General features: G+C 57.8%; 1 protein-coding gene across 2 annotated transcripts; it reads left to right on the top strand.

The window, feature by feature from the left end:
• The first annotated feature begins 1,505 nt into the window (after window positions 1-1,505).
• Caskin2 (CASK interacting protein 2) lies at window positions 1,506-13,444 on the top strand. Of its 2 annotated transcripts, XM_051159050.1 has the most exons (19): window positions 1,506-1,823; window positions 5,851-5,902; window positions 6,391-6,488; window positions 7,005-7,150; window positions 7,250-7,345; window positions 7,445-7,575; window positions 8,067-8,175; window positions 8,447-8,555; window positions 8,684-8,778; window positions 9,281-9,542; window positions 9,633-9,754; window positions 9,840-9,900; window positions 10,027-10,115; window positions 10,267-10,377; window positions 10,453-10,554; window positions 10,669-10,807; window positions 10,960-12,435; window positions 12,519-12,741; window positions 13,054-13,444. In XM_051159050.1, exons 1-19 carry the CDS (start codon window positions 1,730-1,732, stop codon window positions 13,136-13,138), a joined length of 3,600 nt encoding a protein of 1,199 aa, XP_051015007.1. In that variant the 5' UTR covers window positions 1,506-1,729; the 3' UTR covers window positions 13,139-13,444. The 2 variants fall into 2 exon arrangements, with proteins under 2 accessions (XP_051015007.1, XP_051015006.1); XM_051159049.1 differs by lacking the exons at window positions 1,506-1,823; window positions 5,851-5,902 and having other exon boundaries at window positions 6,332-6,488.
• The last annotated feature ends 111 nt before the right edge of the window (window positions 13,445-13,555 follow it).

The raw sequence follows: 13,555 nt of genomic DNA, 5'->3' as shown, positions 1-13,555 counted from the left end.
AGCTCCCGATCCGGCGGGAGGGACGGGGGAGGGGCGGGATTTCCTGCGGGAGGCGCCGAGCCGGCCTTGGAAAGGAGGAGAAAGGGGTTTGTGGTGGTAGGGGAGACAGTGGAGCCCGCGTCCAGAGTGCCTGGGACTGAGCACGGATAGCCAGACCCCAGGCGGGGCGGCCGGGAAAGGTGAGACTGCGGGGCCCGGGCCGGGGGTCAGAACCCTTGCGAGCAGACGCGAACTTAACTTTTCTTGTCTGATCGGCGGGCGCCTCCATCTCTCTGCTCCTTCCGCTTTCCTCGAGCCCCCTTTTTCGTTCTCCTCTGTCTATCCCTCGGACTCTTGGCTGTCTGGGTCCCTCTTGCCGCTTTGTTCCCGGGGTCAGGCTTAGCTGCGGGGAGCTACGCGGCGCTGGAGGGGCATTCCAAGGGGCGGGGTAGCCAGCCGACCCCCGGCACTGCCAGGAGCACCCTCCCCCGGTGCGGGTCGCGGGCTTTGAAGGGGAGTGCCCTCGGCTTGGGCTTGAGACTTACGAGGAATGAGAGGCTCCCCACCTGGGCCCCAGGCCTGCACGAGTCTCACTCATGCCACAAGATTCTGGCAACAAAATCACCGCCACCGAGGAACTGACTTAAGGTTTTGTGCGGGAAATCGGCTTGGGGTTTCAGGTTGAGGTTTGGGAGGCAGTTGGCCAGCAGTTTCCAAGCTCTGTCCTGGATCTCTACCCAGCTGCTCCCTCACACCACAGACGCGGCTAGGAAGAGCTAGCAACAGGTGTTCTAGACTTTCCGTATCCTACAGGTAGACCTCCCCCAGAAAAAGGAAGGTTTATAAGTACCTCCGCTCTACCCTCTAGGGAGCTGGTCGTGAGGAGTTTGGAGGGCAGACACCTTGGACAGGGAGTGACCCCTGCCCATCTGCCCGTGCCACTCTCCGGAGGCCCTACCTCCTGGCCCCGCCTGTTGTCTGTGGGTGTCAGAGCCTGGGGCTGTGGAGAATGGGCTGCTGGCCCTGCCTACCCCGGTGTCTCCTGCTGCCAGGGCCCCTCCTGCCCAAGATTGAGGTGCTGCCCAGTGCCGTGGGGCACAGGCAACTCAGCCTTTCTTTCCTGGAATCCCACCCCTCTCTCCTTTGCATGTATATATTTCTCTCAAGTACAGCAGCTCTCACCCCTCCCTGAGTGGCTCAGACCTTCCAGTGACTCCTCCTAGGGCACATAGGGTTTTTGGGGGCTTTCTGGAGGTTCTATCTTGCTCATTTTCTGTGTCCCTGGTTCCTGGCTGTGACCCAGTTTTTCAGCGGAGGACTTGTACCTTTTCCAGAACCCCACCCCACCCCCACGGCCCCGGAATTGTCCACGGCTGCTGCCTCCTGCCAGAAGGAATGCTGACTGCTCTCTGGGTGGGCACTGGCGCTTCTGAGCTAACCCAAGGAAGATTGGCGGGCCCAGTCCCAGCCCATCCCAGGGCTGTTGGAAGCTGCAGGCTGATCTCAGCCCAGATTTCCACGCCTCCACCTCACCAGGGACTGGCTTTCCTGCCTGTGGTGGCAGTTCCCAGAGCACCTTGAGGGACTTTATCTCTGCCTGACAAGGAGCCCATTGGCTGGGACGCCACGCTTGTTCCTCCAGGACCAGGAGTCCTCCAAAGCATCGAAGCATGGCGAACTGACACTTGATTGGACTAGTCTCTTGCTTCTTCCTGAACTCTGAAGCCCAGAGTCTGGCCCAGTAGTCAGCATGGGTCGTGAACAGGATCTTATCCTTGCTGTCAAGAATGGAGATGTGACCTGCGTGCAGAAACTGGTGGCTAAAGTGAAGGCTGCAAAAACAAGTGAGTCCTTGGTGGGGTAGCCACCCAGCTGAGGCCCTTCTCAGTCCTGAGGCAGCTACAAGAGAAGCTGGGCGGGAGGGGAGGTGGCAGGGGAGGGCCACTTTGATTTGCAGACTGGAGGAAGAAGGACTGTCCTGTTGTAAACAAGAAGTGCTTCTGTGTGAGAGAGCCCAAGAGGAAAAAGGGTCCCTTCTTGCTCTGTGACTCTAGGCAAGTCACTTAACAGCTCTGAGCCATGGAATCTTTTGCCTGCAAAGCAACTGCACTGAAACACATCCAACTTACGTTTTTATCGTTCATTGTGTGCCAGGCTCTGTCCTAAGCTCTGGACCAGAGCAGTGATCAAAGCCAATCAACGTGCTAGCCCTTGAGGTTGCCTGTTAAGTGTGGCTTTTCAGATGCGGTTTCTGGCACTATGGGACTTCCGGGCTGTGGGGTGGAAAAGGCGGGTAAGAGTGTGTGACCACCCTGATCCCATCCACATACACTAATCAGACGGCCTCTACGTTTATGTCTGCCCTTTATGAGGACGTCTGTAAAACCTCTTCTGAGGCAACAGTTGAGTTTATGTTGTTATTTGGTTTGGGGCTCTGTGAGGCTTAGAACCCAGGACCTCATGCTTGTCACACAAGGGACGCCTATTCCCTGTTTCCTAGGAAACCTCAATACTGTCACTGTCACCGGTTACTAAAACTCCCTTCTCCCCAGCTCACCTGCTTGTGCTCCTTGGGAGTGTAGAGCCAAAGCTAATTTTCTAGAGGTTTCCACAGCCCTGACTGTATCCGTGACAGGGCAGTCAGGCTGCTGAGCCCCATCTCTTAGGACCCTAAGTGGTGACCCGGCCTCTCACATCCACACCAGGAAACTAAAGCCCCGTGGACTCTTCCAGACCATGAGGCTTGTCTCCTTCAGGTCCTAAATCAGCGTGTGGTTCTTCCCACATCTCAGGGACTTCAGGAAGTGTCCCCTGAGGGGAGGGTCTCCTCTGGAGCACTGGGGTTTTAACCCCAAGACATTCCTGGGTCTTGTACGCAGGAAGGGACTCCCCAGGCTACTTGGAGACGTCTTATTATCCCCACCCACACCTTAGATTGTTGGTGCCAAAAGGAAAGACGTTAATGGCGTGCACCCACCTGCACAGCTGGGCGGAGACCCAGGTAGGAGGTGGAGCTGTGCGGCAAGGTCCTTGTGTCCTGAGGAAGTGAATGAGGGTGAACAGACTAGAAAGAAAGCGCTGAAGCGGTCCCCAGGAGAGGGCCTGAGGTCTAAGTGGGAGCTACTCTCCTCCCCCTCACCTCTGTGTTGCTTTTGGCCACCTGCCCGGTGGGGCCTTGGTCACACTGCCGCTGGCCTCACAGCCCTGGCTGCCTCAGCGAGTGAGGCCCACTGGAGGGTAGCAGGAGGGGTTGGCTGGTGGCGGGAACCTCACGGCTAGGCATGTAGGCTCCCAAAAAAGGTCTTCCACATCCAGTGGCAAAGTCTCTAGGGGATCAAGTTCCTTCCCTCAGTCCAAGGTGGAGACTCACCTATGCAGCATACAGGGGAACACGGGGTGAGAGTCCTGAGCCTCCTTATGGAGTCCCTACACCGTGCCTCCTTTCTTTGTCCTCTGAGAAGCCTGAGAAACTGGTGACAAAAATGAGATCACAGGTGACCTTTATAAACCTTGGCATTTGGGGGATATTGTAACCTCTGTGCTTCCTGTCAGGTAGGTCTTTCTGTATCCATTATGCAGATAAGGAAAGTGACACTAAGGTTAGCGACTTGCCCAAGGTCACACAGCCCTTAGGTCAAATAAGAGATGAACCTATGTGCTTTCCTCTGTGTTCCCATAGAAATGGCCAGATTTCTGTTCGTATCAGAATCTCTGAAAGCATAGAGTGCCCCCAGTTAAAACCCTGAGAAGGAGCCTGGGAGTCTGTGGGTGATTTCAGAGAGGGACGAAGGGTCCCCATACCAACATAAAGCACTAAAAGGGAGACATTCAGGCACCCCTTTTTCTCTTGACGTGCTGACTGGAAGCCTCCAACTAATGCTTCTTTCCCTTGGCCTCCTCCTATATCCAGCCTATATACTGCCCCTCCCAGGTCCTCTTCAGGGTCAGGCGCCTGGGAGGGGTGCCACCGCACGGGCCTTGCCCCTTCCCTCCCTGCCCCTCCCCAGCTCCCTTTTCTGAGGTCTCTTTCCTTGACCGGAGGAAATGGATGGGCTGGGGTGACTGGCTGAACTCACATCCTTTGCTTGGGCCTGAGACAGGGGTGACCCTTCCAGCCCCGGAGCCTGGCTGGGGAAGAAAGTTAGTTATACCACAGCGGAAGTGCTGCGTGGAGCCACTGCCAGGAACCAGGACCCTCCCTCCACCCTCCCGCCAGGGTCCCCAGTCCAGTTTCTGGGCCTCTCCTCCACCACCTTTCCGGCTATTGTTTTGGAAAGAACAGAGCCACCTGTCTGGCCCCACCCCTGTTCCTGTGTCCCTCCTGTCACATTGCCTGCCCCTCCCTAGAGAGGACACAGCCAGCCAGCTAGCTGCCCCATCCCGTGACTCCTCTGCAAGTGGACAGGGTTGTGAAGGGAGGGCTCCCTGAAGGACTCTGATTCTCTTCCCTTGGGATCTTGTCCTCTTCCCTGAGGCTTAGAGAGGCACCTTGGTGGCCAAGGTCATACAGCCCAGGAAAGGCAGGACAGCCTCCCGGGTGTGCGCTTCCTGCTCCTGCAACTCCCATTCTCCTCCCCGCCCCCACCCCCAAAATGGTTCTGTGTTGCTAGAACTGTCAAAGAGGATGAGAGGGAGGCCCGGAGCTCTGCTTCCTCCCAGCAGCCCCCACACCTTCCCTCTGGTCTCTCTTCTCTTCTGTATTTACCTGTTTGGTGTTGAGTCCTGCGGCTCCGCCCTGTTCCTATCAGCCCCTCCCTCCCTGATGGAATGAGGCCCTGCCTTTTCCCAGGCTGCTGGGGTATTTGGGGGCCCACCAGGGCCTGGGGGGCAGGCCTGGACCAGCATGTTTGGCACCCTGCCCAGCCTGGGCTGAGCCAGGCCCCCTCTTTCCCGGCAGGGTGGGTTCCAGCAGAAGGCAAGGGGCTGCCTCTCACAAGGCTTTCTCCTTTCCTGACACCCCAAGGACCTCCCCAACATGGTCTGGCTGCCACTGGGCTCTCTCCCGCATGTATCCTGTCCCAGGGAGACCATGCCCACTGCTTCTTTAACGAGGCCTGGATAGCCCAGTCAGATGTGTGGGTATTGAGGTCAGCAGGTGTTCCCCAAACAGAGACCCATAGAAGTCCCAGGAGACAGTTTGGGTATGGTGCCCCGGTGTACCGGCCAACACGTAAGGAGTGCTAAATAGCTAAATGGCTACTGTGGTCATCATTCACCGGACAGACGCCGGCCTGACAACTTGCAGGGGCAGGTTCTGTGATCAGCCTGTTTTTGAGGAGGAGGCTGAGTCCTGTAGGTTTAAATAACCTATGCAAGTTGGCAAGGTGGCACTTGGAACTGGGGCTGGTGTCGGTGTGTCCCATATGGCTCTGCCGACCGGGTCCTACTCAGGGATGCTCGGAGCCCAGACTTGCCAACCTCCTCTCTGCCCTTGAATACTTAAGTTCCCTCCCCCCCAACCCCCTTCACCCCCCACCCCTTTCTTTCCATGCCTGTTCCCCTTGGCCCAATAGGACAATATGACTCTCTCCCTAACCCATTCAGGCAGGAATGCCAACCATGCGCCCCGTGGGCTTGTCCTATTGAAGGCATGTCATGCCAATACCCCTCCCCCGCCCCCCCCCCCTTGGCTCTATAAACAAGCTGGGCAGGGGCTTTAGGGAAGCCAGCCTACTGCTGCAGCAGCTTCACGCACTTGTTGCCCTCGAGACATAGGGACCAGAGACCTGTAAAAGGCCATGGGGCAGGTGCTCTTCTGTATACCGAAAGGTCGGTTGGGTCCTTGGGGGTGGGTAGTGGGAGTACCAGGTGAGGGTATGGATAGGGCAGTTGGTGCCTCGAGCCCTGATGCCCCCTACCCTGACTCCCCAGAGCTCCTCGGCTCCACGAAGAGACTCAACATCAACTACCAGGATGCTGATGGGTGAGTGTGCGTGTGCCTGCTGCGGGAAGAGTAGAGTCTTGGGGAAGGGTGAGAGGAAAAGGCTGTGGGGTCTCACAGTCCATTCTTTCTTACCAGGCTCTTGAGGTGTGTTTGCTGAGAGCTCTGGGTCCTGCCTGAGTGGGGCCAGAGGGAAGGGGTCCTGCCTACCCACCTGCCTGTGGAGTTGGGGGGCCCCCTCTTCTCCCTGGAGGGTAGGAGCCTTCAGGCTTCTGCTCCCACGGCCCCCTCCTCTAGGCAGGCTGGGTGGAGGATGCTAGACAAATGAGCCTCTCAGCCAAGACACTGAGCCCTTTCATTTTGTAGCCCTGCTGCTGTGTGCTCCCACGGCAGGGCTGGCAGGCACTGGGGTGGGGAGGAGTGGGGGGTGGGAAGGAGGCAAGGAACCCATTGCTGCTGGCCCCCAGAATGAGCTTGGGGGGTGGAAGACAACTCATGGACACCCCCTCTTTTGTGTTCCCCCACGCCAGATTCTCTGCTCTCCACCACGCTGCCTTGGGAGGCAGCCTGGAGCTCATAGCCTTACTGCTGGAGGCTCAAGCCACTGTCGACATCAAAGACAGCAATGGTGAGGGTCCGGTGTGCCATTCACAGAGCGTGCGCCTGTTAGAACGTACTTATAGGTACTTGGGTCCCTTCCCTGAGCTTGTGAACGGCTTCCTTCTTGAGAATATGAAACTCAGATTTCCCGTGATCCCCATGAGGAGCCCCCCTACCCCCTCCAAAAGTTTTTAGTATGGTCCTGGGATTGCCAGATCGTCTGTGGTGGTCACACTGAAAACTTGAACTTCAGCTCCCTTTTTCTGGCCAAACCCCAGTGAAGCTAGCATTGCTGTAGGGAGCTCTCCCCGTCCAGCCAGGGCCGCTCCATTCCCTATAGACTCCCATGACCCGACTCAGAATCTCTCTCTCTCTTTTTTTTTTCTTTTTGGTTGTCCCAGGCAGGGTTTCTCTGTGTAGCCCTGGCTGTCCTGGACTCACTCTGTAGACTAGGCTGGCCTCAAACTCACAGAGATCCGCCTGCCTCTGCCTCCCAGAGTGCTGGGATTACAGGCGCGTCAGAATCTCCTCTTCCTCCTGCCAGGCATGCGCCCCCTACACTATGCGGCCTGGCAGGGCCGGCTGGAGCCTGTGAGACTGCTCCTGCGGGCTTCTGCGGCTGTCAACGCTGCCTCGCTGGATGGGCAGATCCCTCTGCACCTAGCCGCACAGTATGGGCACTATGAGGTGGTAAGTGAGCCTGCCTGAGGGGGCATGGGTCGGGGTGAGGAGCCAGGCAGGGCCTTCGTGTGGCCGGCCAGGCTCCCTTACTTGGCTTTCCGCTCCCAGTCAGAGATGCTTCTGCAGCACCAGTCCAACCCGTGCCTAGTCAACAAGCTGAAGAAGACACCCCTGGACCTCGCCTGCGAATTTGGGCGGCTCAGGGTAAGGCCTACAGCCCCAGGGTGCTGGGTAACTGGCTACTAGCTGCTGGATTCTGCTTGGCCTTAGGAGGAGGCTCTAACTGGGTGCTGCGCACTGTAGGTGGCCCAGCTGCTTTTGAACAGCCACTTATGTGTGGCACTGCTGGAGGGAGAGGCAAAGGACCCATGTGACCCCAACTACACCACACCCCTGCACTTGGCTGCCAAGAATGGTCACAGAGAAGTCATCAGGTACCCCAAGGGACCTGCCCATTTCCTCAGTCTCTTCTTGTGGGACCATTAGTTTCTAATCAGCTCTTCCTTGCTGTTTTTTTTTTTTTTCTTCATGCATATGCATATGTTCTGTTGGCGGGTGTATGTGTACGTGAGTGATGCATATGTTCTGGGGGGGCGGCCAGTGTGCACATGAGTGATGCATATGTTGGGGGGGGTCGTATGTGCACACGAGTGATGCATGTGTTCTGTGGGGTCATATGTGCACATCATATGTGCCATTACCTGCAGAGACTGTAGAGCTGGAGTTCCAGGTGGATGTCAGCTGCCCAGTGGGGGTGCTGGGAATCGAACTAGGGCTCTCTGGGGAGAGCAGCACGCTCTCAACCGCTGCGTCACCTCTCCAGCCCTCCGCTGCTGTTTTCTTTCTTGCTTTCAATGTCCCCTCATCTCCCTGGCAACCAGCTTCTTGCCCTACCCAACCCCCTCACGACTCCTGCCCACCGCAGGCAGCTCTTGAAAGCTGGTATTGAGATCAACCGCCAGACCAAGACAGGCACCGCGCTCCATGAGGCTGCGTTATACGGCAAAACCGAGGTGGTGCGGCTGCTCCTAGAGGTGGGTTATGGGCACAAAGAGCCTGCCGTTTCGTGCTGAGGGCAGCTGGGATGGCCGCGGTGTTTTGTGGGCCTTGCTTTCTCTGAATGGTGCTACAGGCTTATGATTGGAGAGCAGACCCAACTGGCTTAGACACCAAGTCTGCCTCTTACTGGCTCGTTCTTGACCTAACATCTCTAAACCCTAAACGTGATAACAGCATCCACCCCCTGGGCAGTTGGGAGGCCTAGAGGATGCTTAGGACACACTCTTGTGATGCTTGTGTACCCAGGGAGGTGTGGACGTGAATATCCGGAACACATATAACCAGACGGCGCTGGACATAGTCAATCAGTTTACCACCTCTCAGGCCAGTCGGGAAATCAAGCAGCTACTTCGGGGTGAGTGGGAGGGAGAAGACCTAGGCTGGTTGGTACCCGAGCCTTTACCGTAGGCCCCGGGGTGTGGCGGGAGCGTCAGCTGGGGAGTCAGGTTCCATAACTGACACTTTCCCTTCCCTTTCTCTTAGAGGCTTCAGGGATCTTGAAGGTTCGAGCACTTAAGGATTTCTGGAACCTTCATGACCCCACCGCTCTCAATGTCCGGGCAGGAGATATCATCACGGTGAGGGGCTCACACAGATGTTCCTTTATAAGACAAGCGATTGCTATGACTTACCTGGCTTAACGCTGCTGTCTTAGTAAGCTGAGTTAAATCTTTCATATAATCCTTTCAAAATCTAGGGAACTTAGGGACCAGCATCATCTTCTTTCTTTCTTTTTTAAAGAGATGACAAAGTATGGACCGTTATCATTTTTTCTTTCTTTCTTTCTTTCTTTTTTTTTTTTTTTTTAAGAGATGACAAAGTTGAGGCTTAGAAAAATTAAGTGGATTTGCCAGGTCACATGCCTAGCAAACAGTAGAGCTGGGAATACAGTATTGTTTATGCCCTCTGTGGTACAAGGAGATTGGGCTGGCGGCATTGGAGGCCAAACTTGGGTAGAAGTAAGCTCTATGAGGTGAAGAGCTGGGCCAGGCCTGCTGGACTGTTAGTTACTACAGAGACAGCCGCTGCCGTGTGCCTGCTATAAAGAGTGAATGTCCTTTCCACATTCTGTCACCACAGGTGCTTGAACAGCACCCTGATGGCCGCTGGAAGGGCCACATCCATGAGAGCCAAAGGGGCACAGACCGTGTCGGCTACTTTCCCCCGGGCATCGTCGAGGTGGTCAGCAAGCGGGTGGGCATACCCGTGGCCCGTCTCCCCTCCGCACCCACCCTGCCGCGGCCAAGCTTCTCCCGGATATCACAGCCCTCAGCTGATGACCCCCTGCCACCTCTCACCTATGGCCAGCTCCCTCGGGTGGGCCTTAGCCCAGACAGTCCAGGTATGTCCTCTAGTGCCCTGGGCGCTGGCAAGTTGCCAGGCAGCTGTTACGCAATGCCAACTCTGACCTTCGTGCTTCTGCCCCCTGCAGCAGGTGACAGGAATAGCGTGGGCAGCGAGGGCAGCGTGGGCAGCATTCGCAGTGCGGGCAGTGGGCAGAGCTCTGAAGGCACCAATGGCCATGGCACTGGCCTCCTTATCGAGAGTGCTCAGGTAAGAGGGAGGCTACCTGGGCCTGGCTGGGGCCTGCCCACTGCCAGTTCCCCACACGCTGAGTAGGCGCTTTGTCTGTCTCCAGCCACTGCCCTCTGCCGGTGAGGATCAGGTGCGGTCTGGCCTGCACGCTCCATCCCTGCCAGGTAAGAAGGGTTAGATGGGACCGGTATTGTCTGGAAAGTACAAGTGGGAAGGTGGGGGTAAGGACATGTTCTCCTGCCCACCCCTCCTCCAACCACTTCTGATACCATTTCTCTCCCTCCGTGAAGACAACCTGAGCCACCGCCCTCTGGCCAGTCATCGCTCTGGGGAGATTTTTACCCAGGATGTGAGGCCTAAACAGCTCCTGGAAGGGAAGGTGAGGATCCCACTGGGAAGTATGCTTCAGGCCTCGGCAGAGAGTGGAGGGCTTTAGGGTCTACTTAGAGCTGGCCCTGGGAGAGGTACAGGCCAGTAGCCTAGTCCCTTTCTCAGCTGGCTTCTCCATCCCGGCTCCCTCCACACCCCAGGATGCACAGGCCATTCATAACTGGCTAAGTGAGTTCCAGCTAGAAGGCTACACCGCCCACTTCCTGCAGGCTGGTTATGATGTGCCAACCATCAGCCGAATGACCCCCGAGGTAGGTACTGCAACAGGTTGAAGGGAGGGCCCAGCAGGCAGAGGAGGGCCCTGATGCCCATGCCCTGTGTGACAGGATCTGACGGCCATTGGCGTGACCAAGCCTGGACACAGGAAGAAGATCGCCTCCGAGATTGCCCAGCTCAGCATTGCCGAGTGGCTGCCCAACTATATCCCGGTAAGCAGGTGGCAGGGCGACGGGGGGGGAGGGGGGGGGGGGCCCACCTTTGGGAGGGTGGAAGCTTCCTGTCTGGCTTGGAGGGAGCCAGGTGTGATGGTGGCACTCTTCCAGGTGGACTTGCTGGAGTGGCTGTGTGCGCTGGGGCTGCCACAGTACCACAAGCATCTTGTGAGCAGCGGCTATGATTCCATGGGGCTGGTGGCCGATCTCACCTGGGAGGAGCTGCAGGAGATAGGCGTGAACAAGTTGGGTGAGGACAACTTTGAGGCCTCCTGACTGCCCCTTGACCCCAGATACCTCTAGCATCTCTGAGAGAAGAGAAAAAGGGGGTCTATCCAGGGCAAATGGGATGACCCTTCCTAGCCCCAGCTAACCCCCCTCTGCTTCCATCTACCCTCCCAGGGCATCAGAAGAAGCTAATGCTAGGCGTGAAACGACTGGCAGAGCTTCGGCGGGGCCTGCTGCACGGGGAGGCCCTAGGTGAAGGCGGACGAAGGCTGACCAGGGGTCCAGAACTGATGGCCATTGAAGGCCTAGAGAATGGGGAAGGTCCAGCTTTGACTGGCCCTCGCCTCCTCACCTTTCAGGGCAGTGAGCTGAGCCCAGAACTACAGGCAGCTATGGCAGGGGGTGGCCCAGAACCACTACCCCTCCCCCCTGCCCGCTCTCCTAGCCAGGAAAGCATTGGCGCCCGCTCACTGGGATCTGGCCACTCCCAAGAACAGCCCGCCTCCCAGCCCACTGTTGGTGACTCCAGTGCCCCACAGGAAAGGAACCTTCCGGAGGGTACAGAGCGTCCCTCTAAGCTTTGTTCCTCAATCCCTGGCCAAGGACCTGCCCCATACGTCTTCATGTGTCCACAGAGTTCACCTTCTAGCCCAGACCCAGGGCCACCTTCCAGTGCTCCCCGTGCCCTCTCCTACTTGGCTGGCTCTCCTGCCGCTCCTCCAGACCCACCTCGGCCCAAACGCCGGTCCCACAGCCTGAGCCGCCCTGGTCCTGCTGAGGGCGAAGCAGAAGGGGAGGCTGAACGGCCCGTGGGCAGTGCTTTGGGCAGTTATGCCACCTTGACTCGGAGACCAGGACGCAGCACCCTTACCCGGACTAGCCCTAGTCTGACGCCAACACGAGGGACCCCCCGAAGCCAGTCCTTTGCCCTCCGTGCCCGTCGTAAAGGGCCCCCGCCCCCACCCCCCAAGCGCCTCAGTTCGGTCTCTGGCCCCACCGAGCCACCTTCACTAGATGCAAGCTCAGGGCCCAAGGAAGGGACCATCGGTCCCCGGAGGAGAACGCTGAGTGAACCAACTGGCCCCTCAGAGTCCCCTGGTCCTTCTGCCCCAACTGGCCCTGTGTCAGACACGGAAGAAGAGGAGCCTGGCCCCGAGGGGACACCCCCATCCAGAGGCAGCTCCGGGGAAGGGCTGCCCTTCGCAGAGGAGGGAAACCTAACTATCAAGCAGCGACCGAAGCCAGCAGGGCCGCCTCCCCGCGAGACACCTGTGCCCCCTGGCCTTGACTTCAACCTCACAGAGTCGGATACTGTCAAACGGAGGCCCAAATGCAAGGAGAGAGAGCCACTACAGACTGCACTGTTGGCCTTTGGGATAGTGGGTAGTGATACCCCTAGTCCCTCTGCCCCCCTGTCCCCCCAGGCCCCCTGTGAATCTCCCTCAGCTTCCTCTAACCCTCTGCGGTCCGAGCCCAGTAGCCTTTCATCTCAAGGAACTCCGGCCCCTTCTCTCAGCCCCGTATCTCAGCCACCTGGCCGCCCAGGGCCCTGTGTTGGGCCAGTTCTAGAAAACTCCACAGGTGGCCGGCTGAATGTGGAGCTGGAACCTCCAGCTGCTCCTGCTGCCCTCCTCAAAGTGCCAGGAGCAGGTAAGAAGTGAGGCCTGTAGGGGAAGGTGCTGTGGGCAGGCTGACATCTAGCCGAGTCACGTGGTAACTTTTTGTTTCTGCAGGAACAGCTCCCAAGCCTGTGTCTGTGGCCTGCACTCAGCTGGCATTTTCTGGCCCAAAGCTGGCTCCCCGGCTCGGCCCCCGCCCAGTACCCCCTCCGAGGCCTGAGAGTACTGGGCCTGTGTGTCCAGGCCGGGCCCAACAGAGACTGGAGCAAACCAGCTCATCCTTGGAAGCTGCACTGAGGGCAGCCGAGAAGAGCATTGGCACCGAGGAGCAGGAGGGGTGAGCTGGGTGCTGGGTGCCCGGTGCAAAGGGGAGGGAGAGACGGCCATGCTTGGGAGCACTAAAAGGAGTCACTACATGCAGTGTCTGGGGCTACGGAGGCCTGGGCGAGACATCAGGACCTACGGTGGCCTGCAGAGATTCCTGGTGACTGCCACATATAGGCACATTAGCTTGGGCAAGCCCTCTGTCCCTGAGTCTCTGAACTCATCTGCCAGGGACAGATGTGTGAACAGTAAGAGGTGAGGTGCAGTGTTTGGAGTCTGCAGACCCTCTGATCGTCTCATTAAGGCCCTCTTTCCCTTGATGCAGCCCCACAGCGACCAAGCGCATTCTGGATGACATCAGCACCATGTTTGATGCCCTGGCTGACCAGCTGGATGCCATGCTAGACTGAGCAAAACTGGCCTGTGACTCTCCCACAGTGGCCTGCCAGGGTTCACCACCTGAGGCCTGGCATGGAAGAAGCCCCTGCCACCCAAGGGATAGGCAGAGGCTTGGTGGGGATGCAGTATCCTTCATAGCAGAAGTTGTCCTACGGCTCCAAGCAGTGGCTGTTAGTCCCACTGGGAGCTGAGAGGACCTGTCAGAACCTGACTGAGGGGCCTTAGCTATGTGGGAGCAAAGTCTTCCCGTGTGCAGCTGACTGCACAGCTTTGGCCTCTGAATAGGGACTCTCGTAAGAGCATCCTCTAGGAGGAGGAGGTGGCTACAGGGCTTTTGGGATGCACCTCTCAGCCTATGTCTGAAGGCCCTGTGCTCAGGGACTTCATCTAGCACATACTGAGCTGCCCTAGGGCTCTGTGAGGCTGTG

The sequence above is a fragment of the Acomys russatus genome, chromosome 16 (genome assembly GCF_903995435.1).
Source record: "Acomys russatus chromosome 16, mAcoRus1.1, whole genome shotgun sequence".
Classification (NCBI taxonomy): domain Eukaryota; kingdom Metazoa; phylum Chordata; class Mammalia; order Rodentia; family Muridae; genus Acomys; species Acomys russatus.
Note: the sequence above shows the minus strand (reverse complement) of the source record. Positions and strands in the feature narration are given on the sequence as shown.